This window comes from Castor canadensis, chromosome 2 (genome assembly GCF_047511655.1).
Source record: "Castor canadensis chromosome 2, mCasCan1.hap1v2, whole genome shotgun sequence".
Classification (NCBI taxonomy): domain Eukaryota; kingdom Metazoa; phylum Chordata; class Mammalia; order Rodentia; family Castoridae; genus Castor; species Castor canadensis.
This window is the reverse complement of record NC_133387.1, coordinates 197,056,191-197,080,854: the sequence shown is the minus strand read 5'-3', so window position 1 is coordinate 197,080,854 and position 24,664 is coordinate 197,056,191. Positions and strand designations below refer to the sequence as shown.

The window sequence follows — 24,664 nt, the reverse complement described above, 5'->3', positions numbered from 1 at the left end:
ACTGACTCTCACGCTCTGCACTCTGTAAGTCCCATTGTCTTTGCTTTACACAGTGTTGAACCAAAGTGTCTTCTGTTACAATGCTGTTATTGTAACAGCGCTGAAAGTCTTCCTTACCATTTCAATAAGCAGCACGTTTTTTCTTTAATAATACTACACGCTAATCCTACCTAACACTTGCATATTTGCTTAATTAAAAACAAGCAAACTAAATATTACTTATAAAACTGATGCACAGGAAAAGAGTTTCAATCTTACTTATAATAGAGCAATGAAATTTAAACTTCACTGAAATACTATTTCTTACAGATTGGCAACAATCCAAAAGTTGACACATACTCTGGTGAAGTTATAGGACAAATAGGCATTCACATGCATTGTTGGTTGGACTGTATGATGCCAACTCCTACCAGTGGGTATTTGGCCATATCTAGCAAAATTATGTATGACTTTACACTGGAATTAACAATTCAAATTCTGACTAGGGGAGCATGGTGATAGAGAATGGGTAAGTATGTGCAGGGTTTAATTTGATCAAAGCATGATATATGTAGGCCTGAAGTACCAAGACAAAACTTCCTTGGACTATCAATATAGAACTTAAAAAAAAAAAAGAGGAACAGGAGGGAAAATAGGTCCTTTCTGGGGTGGGTATCAGTAGGAGGTGGGTGGGCACAAGGAAAGGAAGAATGACAGTGAATATGGTGGATTTTGTATTCATATATGAAAACAGAAGAATGAAACCTGTTGAAATTGTTCTAAGAAGGTGGGGAAGGGAAAGAAGGAGAACAATGAAGGGGGTAAATCTAAGATCTATTGGAAGCATGTACGTCAATATCACAATGTACTCCCCTGTACAATTATTATGTACTAATAAAATAAAAAAGTTCAAATTCTGGAAATATACCCTAAAATAAAACATATTTCCACAACTATTCATTATAATACTATTTGTTTTTGTTTTTTTTCAGGGTACTGGGGTTTGAACTGAGGACCTCACACTTGCTAGGCAGGCACTTTACCACTTGTGCCATTCCACCTGCCCTTTTTTTGGTTGGGTTCGAGAGATAAGAGTCTCAAGAACTATTTGCCCAGGCTGGTTTCGAACTGCAATCTTCCTGATCTCTGCCTCTCAAGTAGCTAGGATTACAGATGTGAGCCACAAGCATCAGACTATGACAACGTGATTTGTAACAGTAAAATACTGAAACCACTCAGATGCCCATCAATCGGAAAGTAGCTGAATATGGGACTAGTTTTATCTTAGGCTAGAGGGACTTGGATCCTGAGTCTTTGGTAAGGCCCTTGTATTCTTTATTCCCTTCCTCTCTCCTTCCCTCCTCCCTCCTGTCAGGTGACTCTACTGCTTTGGCAGGGTACAGACGTTGAGAGCTCAAATGCTTTTGGAGGGGCAATTGCTTTCTCTTTACCATCACAGGCTTCTGGCTGCACAGGGTGGCACTGACTCCTGCCATGGGTTGGGGCTGTACTGGTTCGTCTAGACTGTGGGCCTGATCCTGGGAAGTGCCGTCTGCATGTTATTGATGGTGGCTGGCACAAAGGCGGTAGGCAGGTTTTGCTGCCCAGGTCTCCCCATTGGTCATGACCTTTGCTAGCACCTGTGCTGTCAGCGGCCTCTGTGGTGGAAGGAGTTGTGATCCTTCAGGTAACTGGACTTGTGCTGTCTGCTGATTCCTCGTCATGAAACTGGAGCAGTTCCACAAAGACCATCCACGGTAGATGGGATGTGGTGGTGAGTCCTCTGACTACTATAGAAGCCCAGACAGAAAGAGGCCTTTGAGATGGAACCCAGGGCCCTACATTTACTAGGCAAGTGCTTCACCACTTGGGTCATGCCTCCAGCCCCCTACCCTTTAAAAAAAAAAAAAAAGTTAGGTCTACCTAATTTTACTTGGGGCTGGCTTCAAACTCCCAATCTGCCTGCTTCTCTGCCTCCCGAGTAGCTGGGATTACAGACATGTTTCACCCTGCCCAGCCTTTGATTACTTTTTGAATCAAATTGTTCAAGTCGAATATATTAGGTATGGTACATACCTAATACACAATGGAGTACTAAGCACAAGTGAGAAATATCTATCATTATATACAAGTATTAAGTGATCCCCAGAATGTACTAAGTGGAGAAAAGTGGGCTACTACTATTTATCTGAGAAAAGGAGAGATGTATATACACATACTTACATCTTTTAAATGGAAAAATGAGTAAAAACATTTAAGCCATTACTTACAGGTAGGAAGAACTGGAGGGTAAAAGAAAGGTGGTTACAGATGTACAAAGAGGTTTAGGGACTGGGGGTGTCAGTGGTAGAGCACATGCTTGGTTATACTCTAGGCTCTAGATTGCATGTCCAGCAACAGGAGGGCGGGGGAAAGGTGGGGGAAAAGGGGGGGCGCTGGGGATGTAGCCCAGTGGCTAAGTGTTTGTAGCATACACAAGGACCTGGGTTTGAATCCCCAGTACTGCAAAAAAGAAAGAAAAAGAAGCTTAAATAAAATTTTGAATTCCTAATTTGAATGGGAAGTATCATTTGAGTTCATGATTTATTAAAAAACAAAACAAAACAAAACATTACCTATCTTTGTCCACAGAACAGGTTTAAAAACTGTAGAACTCAGTAATGCAAGACAAACATTTAAATTACGGTCTTATAACACTCTTTTCCATCCCACACAGTGGGATGGATAAATGGCTTATGATGAGCATGAAATGGTAAATGTACAAAATGAGCCTGGAAAGTGATCAAAGACCATGTCAAAAGACTTTGGAGCCATCTGAATAACCTCCAGCTGGCCTAAGATAAAACAATTTGGACACCAACAGAAACAGTAACTGCAGTGGATTACAACTCATGAATTTGTTTAAATCCTTGGATTTGTAATGATAGTTGTTCACCTTTAAGGGTTTTTATACAGCAGTAAAGAAATAGCATAAGGTAACAATCCACTTTTATTTTTCCACTACCACAACCATTCAGTACTACTTATTGAGTAGTTATCTTTTTCTCACTAATATGTAATAGTGATGTCATATACCAAATTCCTACATATAATATATATACGTATTAGTGTTTTTGGGGGGCTTTTCCTTTAATTGCTTATCCTTATACATTTAATAATACAAGACTGTCTCGATTACTATGATTTTATTGTGTAAGTTATAGGTTAAGTCTTTTCAACCTTGTTTTTTTTTCTTCTTCAAAATTGCCTGGAATCCTGAAAATATTTTTTTCTATATGAATATGAAAAATGTTAGGATGACAACCTCTGCAGATGTATACAGCCAATTTTTCAAAATTACCAGCAACTCTACATTAGAAATATGAAAAAGAAAATTAACTGAATAAGTGAACAAACAACACTACATTCCCAAGGTTACAGAAGATTAAAAGCAATAAAACACTACTTATTATACCTGAATGATATTACATGATTTTTGGGGGGAAAGAAATCTAAGGCTTGTGAGGTTTTGAAATGTAAATTTCCCCCTATGCTGAAGCATATTCATTATCTCACTTTTTTGGTCAGGACAAGAACTGAAAAGGAGAAATAGTCTTGAATTCAAAATGAGCAATTCTTGCTATATTCCCACGTCTATTAGGAATGTTCTGCAACTTTCCGAGAAATTGCGACTTGAAGTAAATACTGAACTTCTACCGGAGACTCATGTACATTTTTGGAAGTTTTTAGTCATTGGGAACTAAAACCATGGCATTTCTTTTCTCTGTATCACAAACTGTTAGAAATTACTTTCTTTTTACTATAACATTGGCACAGAAGACCTGTTCTGTGACTGAGTGGCAGGCAGAAATGACGAGGACAGGAAATGGGAAATGGTTCAGGGTTCTGGAATTCCCCTGGCTGCCTGATCAAGTGGCTTGTTATTTGTAAATTTTTGAAATGTTTGCCCCTTGGAGTTCCCCCAGAGAGAAGAAAACATTTCATTGACAAAGACTGTCTTGCAGAAGGTAAACTGAAACCTGCGTGGTAGCTCAGGCATACTGCTATCCCAGCACTGGGGATGGAGGATCCTGAGTTCAAGGCCAGCCTGGGCTACATAGGGACCCTGTCTCAAAAAACAAACAAAAAACACTGAAAACGTCGTTGGCTGCAACAACACACTGCAGGCCACTCTGTTCGCAGTACTACCAGAAAGAAGGTCCATGAGCAGTCACAATAAGGTTATTTACGATTTTTAAAAGCTATTTAAAAATGGACTTCTCTGTGGTTTATAAACGACTACTTGAGTGTATGTACAAGAACCTATCTATTCCATTTCGCTCATTCACAAACACTGGCGAAGCCAGGTTCGCGTAGCTCCCGATCAGCTTTTGAAATAAAATAAAACCACGATTCTCATTGGTTCATGGGGTGGGGGTGGAGGACAGGCGTCAAACTCTGGTGAAGGGCGTTTCCGAAGGGTTTCCCAACATTCAAACGCAACAGCTCACGGTTTGCCACGTCCCCTTGGAGAGAATGCTAAAGACAAAGCGGGGGGCCGGAAGCGTGAAAGGAACCCCGAAAGGTTAAAAAACCGCAACTTCTACCCGATACAGTCGCCGCTTCGCCCCGCCGGCCAACCGCACAGCGACGGCGGGCGGCCACGCAGCCCGGAGCCACCGGGGGCCCCGGGCGCGGGTCCCGGATGTCCGACTTCCGGAAACGGATGCCGTTGGGCTCTGAGGCCGCGGACTCCCTAGCGCCCTCGCGCGGCGGGCGGTGTGCGCTCCGTGGTAGGACGTGCTGACGTCACCGCGCGACGGTATCGGCCCAGCTGGGCCGGGGCGTTTCGGGAGCGTCTGAGCGGAGTCCGTGTTCCGCGTCGGCGCCGCTGCTTTTCTGGCGTGAGGAGAGCCCCGAACAGCCGCCCTGCTCCCGCGTTTGCCGCGCCGGCACCGCGGTGAGTGCGGCTCCATCCGGGCCTGGTCCACGCGGGGCGGGGGCCGGCGTCCCCGAGGCTGCGGCCGGACGCCGGAGATGAGGCCCGTGGGGTCCTCGGCCGCGCGCCCGTGGTCGCCGAGGCTTGTATTTAATCCGGGAGCTACGACTTCGGGACTTGCGGTCGGAAGGGGTGTTTGTTTAAGAACGGCTCCGGTGCAGGCCTGCGCTGGCCCCGCCCACTTTCCCAGCCCGGGGACGCGGACGTGGACGTCGTCCCGTGGGGCTGGTGCATTGAGGCCGGGCCGGAGGTGTGACCCGTGCGTGCACGGCCCGGGGGGAGAGGGCTGATGGTTTCTTCGTCCCTCCGTCCGTTGCTCAGCCCCGGGGTCCGAGGCTGGCTGTGATGGAGGCATTCCTGCCAGGTCGGGGTGTTGCTAGGGCCAGTGTCTTGCAGGTCATCGTCCCTTTTTTTTTTTTTTTTTTGGCTTCTGAGTTGGATGGTGGCTGTGGTTGTTGCTTTGGGGTTGTGAGGGAAGGCATTTAGGGTTTGTGGTAGTCGGCGATGCCTTTTAACAAGGCCTGGGCAGTACGCCTGGCCCCGGAGACACCGGCGCCGTCCAGTTCCGGCTCGGAGGTGAAGCGGCGTCCCGGGGTCTTGCGCTCCTACCCTGCCCCTTCCTCCAGCGAAGCGCCGGAGAGGCCTTTAAGTCACGGAAGGCAAGGAGACCGAGGACAAGTGTTTTCCTGCCTGGAAATGTCCACCTGTTTTTAAAAGACACAGTGCGAGGGGTGCAATTACGTGTGTTAAGTTGCATTATTTAAAGGGAAAATCGTTCTTACACTTTGCTGAATAAACTGAAGAGCCTGTAAGTTCTATTTGCCATGCAATTACAATTTCCTGAAATACCTTTTTTTTTTTCTTTTTTTCTTTTTCAGATTTACAGCCCTGAGGAATCTTTTTGCACTCCTTACCTTTTCCCTGCAGAAATAAATCCCATTATGGAAACCCTAAAGCTTTATAAAGGGATATAGTTTGAATTTTGTGGAGTGTAATTTTGTGTATGAATTGTACTTTAAAAATATTGACGAGTTTTCAAAGAGAAGGCTAGTAATACAATACTTTGATAGGCATTTGTGATAAAAGAAAGCCATGTCTTTTGATAGATTGATTCATCCTTAATTACAACATGACTGATACTATAACTAAATGGTCCTTAAATGAAGAGCAGGTTATTTTTAAAATTCAGTGCAAAACGTGTCTGCTGTGGAATTTTTATGGTTAAAGTTATTGGAGAAAATGCTGTCATTTGGCCAGGTATAGTAAAGTGCTACACACAGTTAGGAAAAAATACAGCATAATGATACTGCATGAAGTGGAAACAAATACATATAACTTTTAACAAAGATAGAAGAGTAACAGTTCGTGAGCTTGAAACAAAATTCATTTATCCTTTATACCATGATAGGCTTAGATTCAATAAAGCTTCTGGGTGCTGACTTCCCCCAAAGTTGTTAACTGAAGCTAATATAACTCACTTTTAAGTACTGTGATATGATGTGTGAAAGTAACTTTTAGATAAGGTAACCATATGAAGACTTTAATTACCTTTGTTTGCTAAAATAAAATTAGATTATTTTGGACGTCATATTAAAGTGCTTACAAGGGAAAAGCTTGCACGTAACTTTTGTGGCATAATCAGTAATTGGTCTGCTATCCAGGCTTCAGAGCTTGTAATCAAAAGCAAATTAAAGGCATAATTTAGGTATTATATAATTGATTATAATTTTGAGAATATAAACTGTTTTTGAAAAATCACTTAATATTTTCAGAAGTGCATAAGCTTTTGCAGGCCTTGGGGGTTGCCTATACGTTAATGTAATTTCAGAGAGTACTTGGTGATTTAAGAGAGATTATCCTATATGAGTGTAAACTTGATATAAATTCAGTAAAAAAGATACAGTGAATTCTACATAAGTAGCACTCAATAGTGCTACTTTTTCCTGGTAAAAGTCTAATTTAGCGTGAAGACATGAGAAATTTCATGTAAGTTTTAACCATCAGAAAGTACCGTCACCTACTCATATACAAATCTACCTCCCCAAAAGTCATCTGAGATACCTTATATCAAAAAACTAAGATATGGAAGATAGCACAATCTTGTCAAATTGGACAGCGGACAACAAACAAAAGATGAAGTATGACTTGTCCTGTGAACTGTACCGGATGTCCACATATTCCACGTTCCCCTCTGGGGTTCCTGTCTCAGAACGGAGTCTTGCTCGTGCTGGTTTCTATTACACTGGTGTGAACGACAAGGTCAAATGCTTCTGTTGTGGCCTGATGCTGGATAACTGGAAACAAGGAGACAGTCCTATTGAAAAGCATAAACAGCTATATCCTAGCTGTAGCTTTATTCAGAATATGATTTCAGCTAGTCTGCCATCCACTTCTAAGAACGCCTCTTCAGTGAGAAACAGCTTTGCACGTTCGTTGTCTCCTGCTTTGGAACACAGTGGCTCTTACTCCAACCTTTCCACAAACCCTCTGAATTCTAGAGCAGTGGAAGACTTCTCTCCATTGAGGACTAACTCCTGCAGTTACGCCATGAGTACCGAAGAAGCCAGACTTCTTACTTACAATATCTGGCCTTTAAGCTTTTTGTCACCATTAGAATTGGCAAGAGCTGGCTTTTATTACATAGGACCTGGAGATAGAGTAGCCTGTTTTGCCTGTGGTGGAAAGCTAAGTAACTGGGAACCAAAGGATGATGCTATGTCAGAACATCGGAGGCATTTCCCCAGCTGCCCTTTTTTAGAAAATTCTGTAGAAACGCTCAGGTTTAGTATTTCAAATCTGAGCATGCAGACACATGCAGCTCGAATGAGAACGTTCATGTACTGGCCATCCAGTGTTCCAGTTCAGCCTGAGCAGCTTGCAAGTGCTGGTTTTTATTATGTGGGTAAGAAACTAATTGGTAGCTATACATTTTATTGTTTGTTTTATGTATTAGAACATATGTATAGCCAGTTTTTGGCCTTTTTTCTCTCCCTTTAGATCGAAATGATGATGTCAAATGCTTTTGTTGTGATGGTGGCTTGAGGTGTTGGGAATCTGGAGACGATCCATGGGTAGAACATGCCAAATGGTTTCCAAGGTAATTGGTTTTTTAATTTATTTTTAATTTTTAGTGGTGCTGAGGATTGAACCTAGTACCTGGCATGTGCAGGGCACAGACACTACCACTGTATAAAACTCCCAACCCCTATCATGGTAATTGTTTTGAAAGGTATTCTCACACACAACTCTTGAACTTAAAACAAGTAGAGATACTTACCTGTAATCCTTAAATCCTCTTTAAAGTAAGATGTGGCCGTAATTCTAAATTACATACTGAATGCGTGGCCTGCAAAAGAAGAAAGTATACAGAACACTGCAGAATATTTTAATTGAGCTTTGGGCACTTAAGACTAACTCATGGGGGGATGCAGCATAAGTAGAGTGTTTACCTAACATGTGCAGGACCCTGGGTTCAATCCACAGCAGCACACACACAAGACAAATCATCAGTGACGTGAGAGGTCTTGTTACATATAATTTGAAAGTAAAAAAGCTGGTCATGGTGGGGCACGCCTGCAATCCCTTCTCTCTGGAGGCTGAGGCAGGAGAACGAGAATTAAAGATAGAGGACATTCCTCATGCTCCTTTCTAGTGCACTCTCTTCCCATCCCAGGTTCTACCAACCACGCACATGTTCTCTGTTCCTGTACTTTTGCCATTCCCAAAATGGCATGTAAATAGGACAGATCACACAGTTTGTAGCCCGAGTCTGACTTCCTTCACTTACCATGGTGCATTTGAGACTGACCCATGTTTGTGTGTGAGTAGTTCGGTCCTTTTTCTTGCTGAGTGGTGTTCCAGTAGATGGTTACCCCATAGTTTGTTTTGCCCATTTAACAAATGAAGGACATTGGGGATAGTTCCAGTTTGGAGCAGTAGTAAAGCCATTCTAAACATTGGGTGAATGTATGTTTTTACTTCAGTAAGGTAAATACTTAGGAGTGGAATTGGTGGGTTATATGGCCAAGTTTTGGTTCAGCTTTCTAAGAAAATGCTAAATTGTTTTTTGAAGTGGCTGTATCATTTTAAATTCCCATGGGCAATGTCTGAGACTTCCTTACCAACATTTGGCATTTTCAGTCTTTTTGATTTCAGCCATCCTGATGGGTGTGTAGTGGCATTTCTATGGGTTTAATTAGTATTTCCCTCATGACTGATGATTTTGAGCATCATATGCTTATTTGTCATCTGTCCATCTTGAGAGTATCTGTTTAAATGCTTATCTATGTTTAATTAAATTGAACATTAAACTTAAAATCTAAATTACAGTCTTTAAAAAATTAAGTTTTCAGAGTTAATGGATTTCTACATACAAGTCCTTCATATGATGTATTTTACAAATTTTGTGTTTGCTTGACTTTTTTTTAGCTTTATTGACATTTAATTGGCAAAATTATATGTATTTAAAGTATACATGTGATAGCTGGATATACTTACACATTTTGAAAGGATTACCACAGTTAAGGAAAAGAACACGTCCATTGCCTCACATAGAAACCTTTTTCTCTCACGAGAGCATTTAGTATGTACTCTCTTAGCAGATTTCAGGCACACAGCACAGTTAGCTCTGTCACCATGCTGCACATTAGATCCTCAGAACTTACTCATCTTACAACTGAAAATTGGTGCTCTTTGACCAACATTCCATTTTTATCAGCCTCTGGCTACCACCATTCTTTTCTGTTTTTGTAAGTTTGACTTTTACTTTTTAGGTTGCATTTATATGGGTGGGGGTACTTTGTGGCATTTACAAAGGTTCTTACAGTGTATCAAATACATCATTGTTGAATTTACCCCTTCCACTGCTGTCCTTTATTCCCTCCCCATTCCTGGAATAGTTTCAACAGGTCTCATTTTTGTATTTACATACATGTATACACATTATTTGTACTATATTCATCCACTTACTCCTTTCCCCACCTTTCCCCCCCTCTCACCCACTGGTGCCAAACCCCTTTCCCCCTGCAGGACCTGTTCCACCCATTCTCCTGTTTTGTAGAAGAAAAAAGGTAAAAACATGATGTTTTTGCTAGTTTGATATTAAGTATAACTATATTTGCTACTGAGTTGTATTTGTTACTGAGTTATGAATTTTTACATGTTTTTAATCTTTTATAAGATAAATGATTTATAGATACTTTTTCCCATTCTGTAGGTTGACTGTTTCATTTTGTTGACTGTTTGCTTTGCTGTGTAGAGGCTTTTTAATTTGATGTAGTTCTACTCTTGTTTTTGCTTTTTGCGCCTTTGCTTTTGGTGCCATATCCAAAAACCATTCCAAGACCAATGGCAAGGAGTTTTCTCTATGTTTCCTTCTGTTTTTTCTTTTTAGCAGTTTAAATTCTTTTTTTTATTTTTGGTAGAACTGGAATTTGAACACAGGGTGTTTGCAAAACAGGCACTCTACCACTTGAGTCACATCTCTAGTCCATTTGGTTATTTTGGAGGTGAGGTCTTGAGAAATATTTGCCTGGGCTGAACTGCGATCCTCCCGATTTTAGCCTCCCAAATAGTTAGGATTATAGGCGTGAGCCACTGGTGCCCATTGATAATTTTAAGTTTTTACATTTAAGTCTTTACCCATTTCAAGTCAGTTTTTTTAAGCGAAATAAGATAGGGATCTGGTTTCATTATTACTATTTTTTGCCTTTAGATGCTCAGTTTTCAGTAACATTTATTGAAGCGACTCCTTTGCATGTTTTATATTCTTCATTCTTCAGTCAAAGATTAGTTGACTGTGTGTTGGTTGACAGGGGACTTATTTTTGGGCTCTATTCTGTTCCATTGGCCCCTGTATCTGTTTTTATGCTCTGCTATACTGTTGTGATTACCGGAGCTTTGTAATATAGTTTGAAATCAGGATGTGTGAGTCATTTAGCTTTGTTGTTCTCAAGATTGCTTTATGCTTTCATATGAATTTTAGGATTTTTTTTTTCTATTTCCATGAAAAATGTCATTGAATTTTTTTGTTGTTGTTGTTGGTACTGGGGTTTGAACTCAGGGTCTTATGCTGCTATGCAGGCATTGTACCACTTAAGCTACTTGACCAGCCCAACATTTTTTTTGTAGTTCTTTTGATGGGACTGGGTTTTGAACTTAGGAGTTTTATACTTGCAAAGCAGGCATTCTGCTCCTTGAATCAAAACCTCCAGTGTCATTGGAATAGAGATTACATTGACTTTATAGATTGCTTTGGGTAGTATGGTATGTTGAATTTTAACAATATTCTTTTAATCCATGAACATGACATACCTTTTTATTTGTGCCATCTTCAGTTTCTCTCATCAGTCTCATATTTTTTAGTTTACACATCTTTCACCTTGTTGGTTACATTTATCTTAAGTATTTCATTGTTTTTGATGCTGTTGAAGGGAGATTGCTGTCCTGATTTCTCTCAGCTGTTTTGTTTTTAGTGTATAGAAATGCTGTTCACTTGTATGATAGTTTTATATTCTGCAACTGTACTGAATTCATTTATTCTAAAGTTTTATTTAGTGGAATTGTGAGACTTTTCTATGTAGAAGATCATGTTGCCTACAGTTTTACTTCTTACTTGATTTGGATGCCTTTTTTTGTTCTTGCCTAGTTACTTTGGCTAGGACTTCTCTTCTGGTACTGTGTTGAATAGAAGTGTCCTTGTTTTGTTCCTCATCTTTGTGGAAAAGCTTTTAGTTTTTCACCATCGGGTATTACATTAGCCGTGGGCCTTTTTGAGCCCAATAGAGAGCCTTTTTGTTGTGGTGCATTCCTTCTATACCTAGTTTGTGAAGAATTTTTATCATGAAATGGTGTTGAATTTTGTCATATGCTGGTTTTTTTTTTTTTTTTTTTTTTTTGCATGTATTGAGGTGATCATATGATTTTTATCCTTTATTCTCTTCATGTGCATAATTCTTTTACTGTGTTAATAATTCAGTTTGCTCGCATTTTATTTAGGATTCTTCTATGTATATCAGGGATATTACTCTGTAATTTTTTTTCCTTACAATATCTCTGGCTTTGGTGTCAGGGTAATACTGGATTCATAAAATGAGTTAAGAAATATTACCCCTCATCACTTTGCACTGGCATTAATTCTTTAAATGTTTGATAGCATTCCACTGTGAAGGTGTGTAGTCATGGCTTTTTTTCACTGAAAGAGTTTGATTCCTAATTTAATCTCTTTACTATTCAGATTTTCTGTTTCTTTATGATTTTAGTCATGACAGGCTGCATGCTTCCAAAGATGTGCCCATTTCTTTTAGATTATCCACTTTGTTGCTGTGTAACAGTTTATATCTCTTAGGTGTTCTTTTGTGTTTCTGTAATATCAGATGTAATGTCTCCCATCTCCTTTGAGTCTTCTTTTTTTCTTAGTTTAGCTAAAGCCTTCTTGATTTCATTTATCTTTTCTTTTTGTTGATTTCCTTTTTTGGGGGTTGACATTTCTGGGAATCAAATCCAGGGCCTTTCACATGCTAGGCAGGCAAGCTCTCTGTCCCCGAGCTATGTTCCTAGCCCTTGTTTATCTTTTCAAAACACCAACTCTTAGATTTGATGATTTTTTTGTATTGTTTTTGTTGTCTGTTGCATTTTGTTGTCTGTTGTGTTGATCTTTGTTATTTCCTTCAAGTAATTTTGGCCTTGGTTTGTTCTTTCTCTAGTTCCTTGAGGTATAAAGTTTATATTTGAGATTTTTTTGAAAAAAGAGTGCCTTTCTTAGAACTGCTTTTGTTGTACCCTGTAAATTTTCGTATGTTGTATTTTAGCTTTTGAATTTCTTCATTGACCCATTGATTGTTGAGGCATGTAGTGTTTAATATGCACATATTTGTCAATTTTCTAGCTTTCCTCTTTTTACTAATTTTCTAGTTTCATAGTACTAATGTGGTCTGATAGGATTTCAATCTTCTTGAATTTCTTTTGACTTGTTTTGTATCTAACAGATGATCTTTCCTGGGGAATTTTCTGTGTATGCTTGAGAAGACACTATTCTGCTGTTGTATGGAATATTCTGTGTACGTCTATTTGGTCTGATGAATAGTTCAGTCCAATATTTTCTGTGTGTATGGTCTGTCCATTGTTGAAAGTGTGGTAATTGAAGTCCCCTACTATTCTTGTATTGCTGTCATTTCTGCCTTTCGATCTGCTCATAACTTCGTATTGTTTAGTTGCTCTGCTGGTGGGTGCATTTATAGTTACATTGTTGTGATTGTTCACTTGTGTTAGAGTTTTTTTTTAATGTAAAATCTTTTGTTTGATACAACTATAACCACCCATGTTCTCTTTTGGCTTCTATTTACATAGAATATCTTTTTTTCCATACTTTTATTTTCAAACTGTAAGTGTCCTTTTAAGGTAAAGTGAGTGAGTCTTATGGATGGAATGGAGTATGGTCTTTGTTTCTTGTTTTTTTTTAGATCCATGCAGCCACTGTGTGTTATTTTTTTAAATTTAATTTTTCTGTGATACTGGTAATCGAACCTAGGGCCTTGTGCATGCTAGGCACCTAAACCACTGAGCTGCATCCCCAGCCAGACACTGCGTTTCAGTTGAAGATTTTAATCCACCTGCACTTAAAATAATTGTTGATAGGGTAAGGACTTACTATTGTCATCTTGTTAATTGTTCTCCACCTGGTAGTTCCCTTGTTCCTTTTTTTGTTGGTGTCTGTCTTTGTGATTTCTTCATATTCTATAGTGATGTGACTCCTTTCTCTTTTGTTACCTACTAGATGTTTGCTTTGTGCTTGCCTGAAGGTTTACCCAGAACATCTTACAGTCTTTTATAAATTGATAACTTAATTTTATCCCTCTGTCTTTTCCCCACATTTTATGGTTTTGATATCACTGTTTACATTTTTTATGTTGTGTATCCATTAGTAGTTTTTTAATAAGTATAGCTATAACTATAGGTATAGATATTTTTGATACTTTTGTTTTTTGCAGTGTTGGTGATTAAACTCAGGGCTTCCTGCCTGCTGGGTAAGCTCTCTGCCACTGAGTTATGTATGCCTCAGCCCCAGTACATTCTTTTTGCTGGTACTGGGGTTTGAACTCAGAGCTTCATGCCTGTTAGGCAGGCACTTTACCACTTGAACCACTCTGCCAGCTCTGCTTTGTGTTGGGTTTTTTCGAGATAGGGTCTCAGGAACTTTCTGACCAGGCTGGGTTTGGACTGTGATCCTCCTGATCTCTGCCATTATTTCTTTTTCTTTTTAACATTTATATTAGAGTTAAGTGATTTACACACCACTGTTACAAACTTACAGTATTCTCAATTTGATTATGTGTTCATTTTTACCAGTAAGTTTCATACTTTCATATGTTCTTCTGTTACTAATTAGTACCCTTTCATTTTAGCTTGAAGAATTCTCTAGCATTTCTTCACCTCTCAAATTTCACTGAGTTGAGTGTGTTCTTGAAACTCACTGAACTTCTTTAAAACAATTATTAGCAATTCCTTTTCTGGCAGTGTATAAGCTCCCCCTTTTTTTTTTCCTGATGTTTTCAAGAAAATTATTGGCTTCCTTTGGTGGTGTTATGTTGCCTTGTTTTTGTTTTTTGGTTCCTTGTGGCCTTGCATTGATATCTGTGCATCTATGGAGCACTTACTCTGCTAATCTTTGCAGACTGGTTTTGTTGGGGAAGGACTTACCTGTAGGTGGGTGAGACAGTTCTGGCTCCATGGGAGGTTCAGTGACATAATCTCTGTGTAGCTCTGTTAGCTGAAGTCATTTTCAAGGAGGATTGCAGAAATCCTCAGTGTCCACAACAATAGCAAGGGTCTTTGGTGGCAAGACTGTTGGAAACTTGATTTCTTTTTCTCTCATGGGAAATGTTACGGCCAACAGGAACCCTTTTGGCACCTACTCTGGCTTGTGGGTACTCTTGATGCTACTGGTAGTGGTTTTGGTGGAGATCTGTAGAGCAGCCACAGAAGCAGAATCTGGTGTGCAGGTACATGCAGAGAGACAATGGCTGTAGATCCAGGGCACTGCATCACCCACAGCAGAGGCCTTTGGCTGGTGTCTGAGACATGGTTACACACTGAGCAGCACTAGAGCAGGTCTAGAGCACAGATGTGTAGAGCAGCTGCAGAACTGGGGCTTGAGCACATAAGCAGAGTGGATGCAGATCAGGGTCCTGATGTGCAGGTGTATCTGCAGCTCTGGATTTCAGAGCATGCTTGAGGAAGGAAGAAGGCAGCCTTCTCCTGGAATGGTGCAACAGCTGCTCCTTTTTGTGAAGAGCAGCAGAGTCTTTCTCTAGGGGATTCACACTGGTTGCTGTTACTGGTTATCTCAGTGGTGAAGGCCATCAGTGTCCTCTGCAAGAGTAGGTTTCTGGGTTCAGCACCAGTGAACACTGTAGAGTCCTTTACTGTGAAACCTGCAGGAAGTCTGTGATTGTGTTAGGGGCTGGAGATATCTTCAGTGGCAAAAGGTTCTTTCTCAGATCAGGCCCCTGGGCCACAGTGGCACCTACCACGTGGCCCACAGCGATAGCTCCTGGCCCTTGTCCGTAGCTGTCTCCAAATGTCTCTGCTAAGTTGATCCTTTCTGTGCAGTTCTTATTCTTTCTTTTTTTTTTGGCTTCACTTTTTTGGCTATAGGCTAATTGGACTATTGAGCCATCTCAAGCTATCTTTGTTCAAGGGTAGCTGTCTTTATTTTTTGTAGAGCTAAGAAGGCTTGTGTCTCTTCTGCCATCGTGCTGATGTCATTCTTGTAAACGTTCCCGTCAGTTTGTGGCTTATCTTTTCATTTCTTTAACAGTATCTTTTGAAGAGCACATATTAATTTTGATTATGTCATTTCGTCAATTTTATCTTTTATAGATTATATTTTTTGGTTCCTTACCTAAAAATTTTTTTTTTCCCCCTTTTTCTTTTGGTACTGAGGATTGAAGCCAGGACCTCATGCATCCTAAGCACAGACTCTTACCAGTGAGCTATACCTCCAGTCTTTTATCTAAGAATACTTTACATCATGTAAGGACAGGGCTTGGGGGAATGGCTCAGCTGTAGAGTGTCTGCCTAGCAAGCACAAAGCCCCGAGTTCAAAACCCCAGTGCCACCAAAACAAACAAACAAACAAATACCCATAAGGTAAGGACAAAAAGGATTTCTTGCCTGTATTATTTTCTTGAAGTTTTATTACTTTAGGTCTTACATTTAGGCATATGACCCATTTTTAGTTTATTTTTGCATATAGTACGACCATAGGTCAAGGGTTTTTTTGTTTTTATGAGGGTATTTTTGGTGTGTTTTTTTGCATATGGATCCCTGTTATCTAGCACCATTTGTTGAAGAAAAGAGTAGAATGATGGTAGATTTTATGTGAACTGCTAGAATATCTTTGAGAAGCCTTAGTAGTTTAAAGATAATTATTTGAAAACATCATACTGTGTAAGTGAAAACACTTTATTCTGTGTTTTCTGGAGGGTATGTGGTGGATTGTGTTTCAAATGTAATTGAAGACTGTTGAAGAAAGACTAACAGTTTTTAATTTATGAAGGAAAATTTTAGGAGTACTGAGTTTCTGAAATAGTGTTAAACCTGAAAAGCAAATTATCTGTAACATAGTTTTTCATCCATTTGTAAGTCCAGAGTTTTTCTTTATTCTTCTTGTGCTAATGAATGCTGTAGAAAATACTAGATTGCATTAATACAGTAAGAATGTATATCATTATGTTAGATACATATGTCCACTGGGTTGTGATGTGAAATGTTTTTGCTATAGGGTCTCATCAAAAAGGTTTGAATGCTACTTTTCTAGAATGGTCAGGTTATAATGGTGTGAAGCAATTTTTAAAAATATTTTTCCTCTGATGTTTTAGGTGTGAGTTCTTGATACGCATGAAAGGGCAGGAGTTTGTTGATGAGATTCAAGCTAGATATCCACATCTTCTTGAACAGGTAAATACATTTTAAAGTTTAACAACATCGAGGCCTGAGTTCAGTGGCTCATGTCTATAATCCCAGCTACTCAGGAGGTGGGAATCTGGAGGATCATGATGCCAGGCCAGCTGGGCAGAAACACAAGACCCTGTGTGAAAAATAGCAAAAAGCAAAAAAGGTGGGAGATGTGGCTCAAGTGGTAGAGGTCCTGCCTAGCAAACACAAGGTCTTAAGTTCAAACACTAGTACTGCCAAAACCAAACCAAAACAAAACAACAAAGAAATCATTGAATTCTGCCATGATTACGGAAATATTATCAGAAGTGATATTTGTGTCTGTTTTATTAATGCTAATTACATGTTCTATGTTCATGTTAATGGTACTTCTCATAGTTTTGTACCAACTTGCAGCTCAGGGCTTTTCTAGAAAGATGGCTTTTTTTCTTTAGTCAAGTGTAGTGGTCCTCATCTGTAATCACAGCAGTCAGAAGGCAGAGGCAGGAAGATTACGAGTTTGAGGCCAGCTTGGGCTACGTAGCGGTTTTCAGGCCAGCCTGAGATATGAGACCCTGTCTCAAGGGAAAAAAAAAAATAATAAAAAGGTTTTTGGTTTTAGTTTTTTGAAAAAAATCATACATCTTGCCCACTATACAAATTTGTGATGCTGTTGGAGACAGATCATTAGTGTCGATTTGTCTGTTTGATCTTTTCCAGAAAAATAAACAAAATCTTGTTAGGAGTTTTGATACCTTTTGAAAGTAAGCCAATTCAAATACTGTTTTCCAAATGGTATGACAAACCATTATATACTGGTTCTACAGCAATGGGAGAAACACTTGAATTCTAATTTGGAAGTGAAGTGTCAGGAATGCTATATGATAATTGTGGTAAAGCAAAGTAAAGCATTTAAATTACCAAGTTTTGCCAGTCGTGGTGGTGCACACCTGTAACCCCACAACTGGGGAGGATGAGGCAGGAGGTTTGCAAGTCTGAGACCAGGCTGGGCTACGTAAGAGTTTCTGGCTGGCCTGGGATACATAGCAAGATCCTGTCTTAAATTTTTTTTTTTTTTTAACTCTAGCTTTCAAAACAGTATGTACATTTGCTTAAAGTAAACTTAGTGTTTCTGTTTATCTTTGAGATTTTTGATTTTTCATATTAACTTTTCTCCAATTTACAGCTCTTATCAACTTCAGATACTCCTGGAGAAGAAAATGTTGATCCCCCAGGTATGTATGAAAATATTTTAAATATAGAATGGTAATTTTTATAAGAATGTTAGATATAAAAATACGTAAAAGAAAAGGGAGGGTGTGTTTCTGAAGCCATAGGAGGAAAAACTGGTAACTTAATAAATATAATGTTATTTACTAAGGTTCATGGTATTTTAAAGACAGAAGTTTACCAAACATTCCAGCTTTGAAAAGAAAAGACATGCATAAAACAGCACAACAAATAGCTCAAATTGATGATGAATGAGAGGTGCAAATAAGCCTTCTAATGAGGCTTCTAACGATTTTCTCTTGTTTTAAGGCTTGTACATGTGCTATTCTTTTTGACTGGAAGACTTTTTTTCCAGGCATTCTCATGCCTCACTCCTTATCATTCAAGTGTATGATTTTGTGTGTGTGTGTGTGTGTGTGTGTGTTTTGTTATTTTTTGAGATACTGGGGATAAAGTCTTTGTTTTGATGTTAATCTCTTCAGATGGGGATTCCCCGTATTTTTTGAGCCAGGTTGCTCAATATTTATTGTGTATTTATGTGTTCACTCTAACAATTTTCCAGCAGATGGCAGTAAAGTGTCTTGAAAAAGTATGCCTGTAATTTAACACAAGTGCAGTATGAACTATCACTGACCTCGTTACCAGAAATGCTTCTCTGACCACCTCATCTAAAATGGACTCGTGCTTCCTAATCACCACACACTACTTTCTTTAATCACCACACACTAGTTTTTTAAAATTAACAAATACTAGTTTCTATAATCATCATACACTGTAGTTTTTTCTTGAGAACGTCTCTCTCTCTAAAATCATATTACTTTGTTTTTTTAACCACATTTTTAAATTTAGAAATATCTTTAGACATATTTTGGTCCACCAGTTTTCTATTTTATGTACTTCCCATTTTCCTGTATTATTCTCTGTCTCAACCCTATTCATTTTTCAAGTCCACACTTACTTAATTTTTCGACATTGGGGATCACCCAAGGCCTCATGCATGCTAGGTAAGTGCTCTTCCACTGAGCTATACCTCCAACCTCAAGTCCAGTCTGTTTTTTGGGGGAGGGGAAGTTGTGCGTGCATAATGTGCAAGCTAGGAATCGAATCTAGGATCTCATTGAGCCTCACCCTCAGCCCGTTTTCTTTCCTTGGTGCTGTGAATCATACCCAAGGTCTTTTAATGCTGGACACGCACTGTAACACTGAACCTCATCTCCACCCCAGCCATTGTCTCTTTTTTTTCCTTTTGTGGGAGAGGTGGGTTTGTTCAACTGTTGGTGTGTGAGTGCTAGGGATGGAAGTCAGGGCCTCGTGCATGCCAGGCCCCAAGTCCAGTCCTGTGCTGAAGTCTTTACATTCACCCATATTCCTGGCTGGAGGTAACGCCTGCCGCACTTCTGTGTTTGCGTATGTAACATACTAGCTTCCAGAAATGAATGTGTGTTGGAATCATGTGGGGAATTTTTAAGATATCCATTCCTAAGCCTTGTTCTTACAGAGGCTTTTATTAGGAGGTAGTCTGGGAAGTAACTTTTAAAAACTGTAGCATGTTATTCTCCCATTTTGCTGTTATTGAGTTCAGATTTTATTGGTTACAGGTAATTGACGTATACAGCTTGTCTCCCTTATCAGTATGTGAGAGTAAAGGTTGTGCCACAGTAATTATTCTTCCCACAGTTATTTGTTTGTGGAACTTAACACCAGCAGATGTCTTTTCAAATAGTTGTTCGTTTTGGACCTGGAGAAAGTTCTTCAGAAGATGCAGTCATGATGAATACACCTGTGGTCAAGTCTGCTTTGGAAATGGGCTTTAGTAGAAGCCTGGTGAAACAGACCGTGCAGAGTAAAATCCTGACCACCGGGGAGAACTACAAAACTGTGAATGATATTGTATCAGCACTTCTGAATGCTGAAGATGAAAGAAGAGAAGAGGAGAAGGAAAGACAAGCTGAAGAAACCGCCTCTGGTATTTTGGAATATTGGTTACCTACTTTATTTCTCAGTATAGGACTGTCTCATGTTATAGGCCAGGATCCCTGTCTCATATCACTAACTGCTAGTGACAGCCCCATCCCACTCCCCAGTCATTCCTAAACTCTGTTTTCTCTTTTGGCCTGCTGCCCTGGTTGAGAACCATTGACTGTGGCCCTTTTCTCACCATTTGTTTTCTGATAACATTCTCTGATTTATGCTGATCAGAGAATTTTAGCACAAGTTTTTTTTTGATCTATATTACATTTCTTCCTCATACATGACAAATTTAAACTGTTTTAAAAGCAAGATTTTAAAATTGATGCAGATCTTATTTCTACTTTTTAAAAAAGTTCCTTCAAGTCCTGTCTTACTCTTAATATATGATATTTTTACTCACTAATCCTTGATAGTGATCCTTACTCAAAAAATAGAAGTTATGAATTCCTGGAGCTTATCCCAAGGAGAGTAAGGAAATGATTTTGGTATCCATCCTGGTGAATGAAGTGTCAGATTCCCAAAACAAGTCTTTTGAGTAAGCATGTACTCCTTCAACAGTTATTTATTGAGTGTAAGCGCAAGTGCCAAATTCTGTGCTAATTGTGGGGATGGCCCTCAAGGAACACAGAACTAGCTGGAAGACTGCTATGCAAAAGCCAGGCTTAAAGGGCCAGCAGAGCAGAGGTTACATTGGGAGTGTAAACTGGGGCATTGGGTTAGAAGACACTTTTCTCTTTAAGCTTATAAGTAGAGATAGGAATAATTTAAGAAACTTTACATGGCCATGGAGTGGAATGTTTAAAAACTTGATTTTAAGGTTGAGACTTTTATCTGTGTTTAAATTCTGGCTTCCCTCAGTTACTAGGTTGACAGTTTATTCAACTAGACCTCAGCTTTCTGGTCTGTAAGATAGGGATGATGGTAGTACCAATCATACAGAGTTAAGTGAAATGTTGTAAATAAAACACTTTATACCATGTCTTGCTCATCAAAACGTTTTTTTCTATTAGATTTTATTTATTTATTTTTACTATGGATTGAGCCATGTTTGCTTTTGCTAAACACATATTCTACCACTCATCCAGCTACACCTCCAGCCCTCTACTAACTTGATTGATTTGGTGAAAGAAATGGCCTGAGGAAAGTGAAAAGATTTAAGGATTATTAACCATAGTGAAACCCATGTAAAGTTACATGAAATCACTGTTAGAAATCTAGTCACTTTAGTTTTGTGAATTAACTACTTTGTTGTGGGGTTGGAGTGGGGGTTCAGAGAATACTCTCAAATTTGGAAAGGTTAATAGGAGAAAGGCCAAGTAAGGAGCAGGATGAAGTGTTAAGTGTGATAATAAAATAATATAATTGACATCTCCAACTGAGTCCTCTATTAGAACAGAAGGTAAGCAAGACTGAGAGACTTTTGTGCTGATAGAATTGGGAATGCCATGGGGATCTTGACAAGATGAAAGACAGATAATTTGCAGTGAGGCAAATTGTTCAGGTAGAAGATAGGTTATGGTCAGAGAAGGGAATTTCTTAGTTGTGAGAGGAAGAGAGCAGTCCACTTCTAGAAGAATGTGAAAGGGGAAGGAAACTAGGCTTCTCTGTTTATCATTTATTTCCTCATAAACTTGTACCAGCATACATTATTTTTTTGGGCATTCCTGGATTTTGAACTCAGGGCCTCATGGCTTGATAGGCAGGTGCTCTACCATTTGAGTCACCCTGCCAGCCCTGCTTTGTGTTGGGTATTTTTTGAGATAGGGTCTCTCAAAGTATTTGCCCAGGCTGGCCTTAAAATATTATCCTCATTATCTCTACTTCCTGAGTAGCTAGGATTACAGTCATGAGCCACCAGTGCCAGGTTTTTTTTTAAGTCTGAAAATAGGCAATTGTGCAGTGATTGGGACACCAAAAGAAGATATTCATGAAAAAAATACCTCAGGAATTTATGTACATATTCCATAAATGTAGCAAATTAACTATGGAATTTTATGTGATTTGAGGTTAAAAGAAAAACATTTGTTTTTTAAATTAGATCAAGCTTGATTCATGTATCCTTTTTTAAAAAAAATTGGTACTGTAGACATAAAATGATAGGTAGGTAACTGTTGGCAGATACCTCGCTAAATACTTTGTGTCTTATTAATTCCTTCTGTCATCCATTTTCCTGATGAGGGTGCTGAGATGAATGGAGGGACATCAGGGAACATGGCTTTTTAGTGGCTAGACATGCACAAGAGCCTAGGGGGTCTTCCTTGATTTGGCAGGTCAAGCTCTGCAGCAAGTGTGGGGTGTTAAAAAATACACTGGTCTGCTGTTTTTGCAGCTTACTCTGTGACCTGGAAAAGCCACTCATTCCATTTCCCTATCTGGAAATGAGATAGTAATGTTTGCCTTGTTTAATTGACAGGATATATCAAATGAGACAATTTATCTGCAGGTGCTCATAAAAAAGAAAAGTGATGTAATTCCATGGTGGAGGAAATACAGAGGGGAAATTTTTAGAGGATAGTAAAAATTTCTACTTACTTTCAATAGAATAACGGAGAAGCAGGGTCTAGGATGTGTTAGTATATACTTAAAAATTATCTTCTGGCTTTCCAGATGGCAGACGAGTACTTCAAAGTGCAAACAAATCACTTTTTTTCTTCTTTTTGATGATCTATTTACTGACTAAATTGTTTGTAGGGTTGTTTGTTAGAAGTGTTTAAAATCTAATGGCTTTTTTCTTTTCTTGTTTTTAAATGAAGATGACTTGTCATTAATTCGGAAGAATAGAATGGCTCTCTTCCAACAGCTGACATGTGTCCTTCCTATCCTGGATGATCTTTTAAAGGCCAATATAATTAGTAAACAGGAGCATGATATTATTAAACAAAAAACACAGATACCTTTACAAGCAAGAGAACTGATTGATACCATCTTAGTTAAAGGAAATGCTGCGGCCAATATCTTTAAAAGCTGTCTCAAAGAAATTGACTCTTCATTACACGAGAACTTATTTGGTGAGTTTGTTGTGAAAATTGTTTAGAAATCCTAAGGTTATGTTCATCTTTTTGTTTGTCCAAAGTCTAGTTAACAAACTATAATCTATGCATTTCACTTGTTCCAAAAAAGTGATGGCTTTTATTGTCTAGGTGGTATGCTTAAATGTAATAGCTGCTGATAATCTATACCTAGAATCTATATCATCAGTAGGTAGTAGGTTAAAAAAAAGTAAGTAGTACGTGTAAGTTTTGTATTTGGCAGAATGACACTTTTTGTATGCTTTCTTTCTTAGTGGAAAAGAATATGAAGTATATTCCCACAGAAGATGTCTCAGGTAAAATAGAATTAAGACTTAACACCAATGTGATATCTCTATTTTTTTTTTTAACGGAGGTAAAGTAGAAACTGACTATCATTAAAGTTCTTTTTGTTTTTAGGTCTTTCACTGGAAGAACAGTTGAGGAGATTGCAAGAAGAAAGGACTTGTAAAGTGTGTATGGACAAAGAAGTTTCTATTGTATTCATTCCTTGTGGTCATCTGGTAGTGTGCCAGGAGTGTGCTCCTTCTCTAAGAAAATGCCCTATCTGCAGGGGCATAATCAAGGGAACTGTTCGGACATTTCTCTCATAAAAGAAGGATAGGCCCATACTGCTGAGCGTTGGAAGCCATATGAAACAAAAAGGAATTACCAATTCTTTCAATTCGTAAACTTATGTTCTCTGCTTTGGTACTAATCTTTTTTCATGAGGGACAGTATTATATATTTCATCCTAATCTGTTTGGTTATAATGGAAGGTTTATTTTAGTATGTTGTGTGAATGAATGTAAGGGGAGTGAAGTGTGCAGTGCTTGTTATGTTCCATTCCAGGAGTTATTGGATGCTGTTCTCTGTGAAAGCTTTGAGTACAAAGAGCAGTGTGGTTTAGAAGAGCTGGAAACCAGTAACTGAGATTCATCAGTTTCAGTGCTGACGTCTTCTTTGGTGCTTTTCATTATGTAAAATAAGGATTTTTCTGTTACTGGTAAACAAGATTCTCCATATTTTGTGAGAAACATCTTAATAAAGTGCTTTAAAAAGGCATCATTGAAATGTGCTGTCTACTCTGATTAAAAAGTAATTTTCATGTCTTCGTTGCATTCAGTTACTATTAAGTGTAAAATTGAATTCATGGAACAACTTACTAAGAAGTGTTTATTAAAATAATACCACGATTTATGACAATTACTTTAGACAACAATCTGTAGTTGCTTTCTGTAATAATGTAGATACAACGTTGTATGAAACTGAGTCCATATCAAAAAAACCTCTAATAAGTAAATGCGGTAAATCTGCCTTAAGACTTTCAAACAGTAGTGTAAATGAGGAGGTAGGACACAAAGGTAAGTACCTCATTTTTGGGCACAATCCTATTTGACCGTTCCCAGATCTAGCTCTACTGCAGACTATGAGACCAGGTGGAAAAGGAGATTTAATATACAAAAAACTCCGTTTTTCTTCTCGTTGCATAAGGCACATCTTTTAGATTTTTTTAAAAATAGAAATTACACTACAGGAAATTTTCTTTTTTCTCTAATTTCTT

At 38.8% G+C, this 24,664-nt stretch overlaps 1 protein-coding gene across 1 annotated transcript; it reads left to right on the top strand.

The window, feature by feature from the left end:
* The first annotated feature begins 4,777 nt into the window (after positions 1–4,777).
* On the top strand, positions 4,778–24,212 carry Birc2 (baculoviral IAP repeat containing 2). Its single transcript, XM_020167805.2, has 9 exons — positions 4,778–4,918; positions 5,836–7,859; positions 7,955–8,054; positions 16,837–16,915; positions 18,078–18,126; positions 19,845–20,087; positions 22,846–23,100; positions 23,376–23,417; positions 23,521–24,212. Exons 2-9 carry the CDS (start codon positions 7,040–7,042, stop codon positions 23,712–23,714), a joined length of 1,782 nt encoding a protein of 593 aa, XP_020023394.2. The 5' UTR covers positions 4,778–4,918; positions 5,836–7,039; the 3' UTR covers positions 23,715–24,212.
* Positions 24,213–24,664: the final 452 nt, after the last annotated feature.

Excerpts from the sequence above, each read along its gene's own strand:
- Birc2 (XM_020167805.2), top strand. The coding sequence starts at position 7,040 with ATGGAAGATAGCACAATCTTGTCAAATTGGACAGCGGACAACAAACAA. Across the intron at positions 18,127-19,844 it reads AGAAAATGTTGATCCCCCAG|TTGTTCGTTTTGGACCTGGA; the intron begins GTATGTATGAAA and ends CTTTTCAAATAG. Across the intron at positions 20,088-22,845 it reads AGCTGAAGAAACCGCCTCTG|ATGACTTGTCATTAATTCGG; the intron begins GTATTTTGGAAT and ends TTTTAAATGAAG.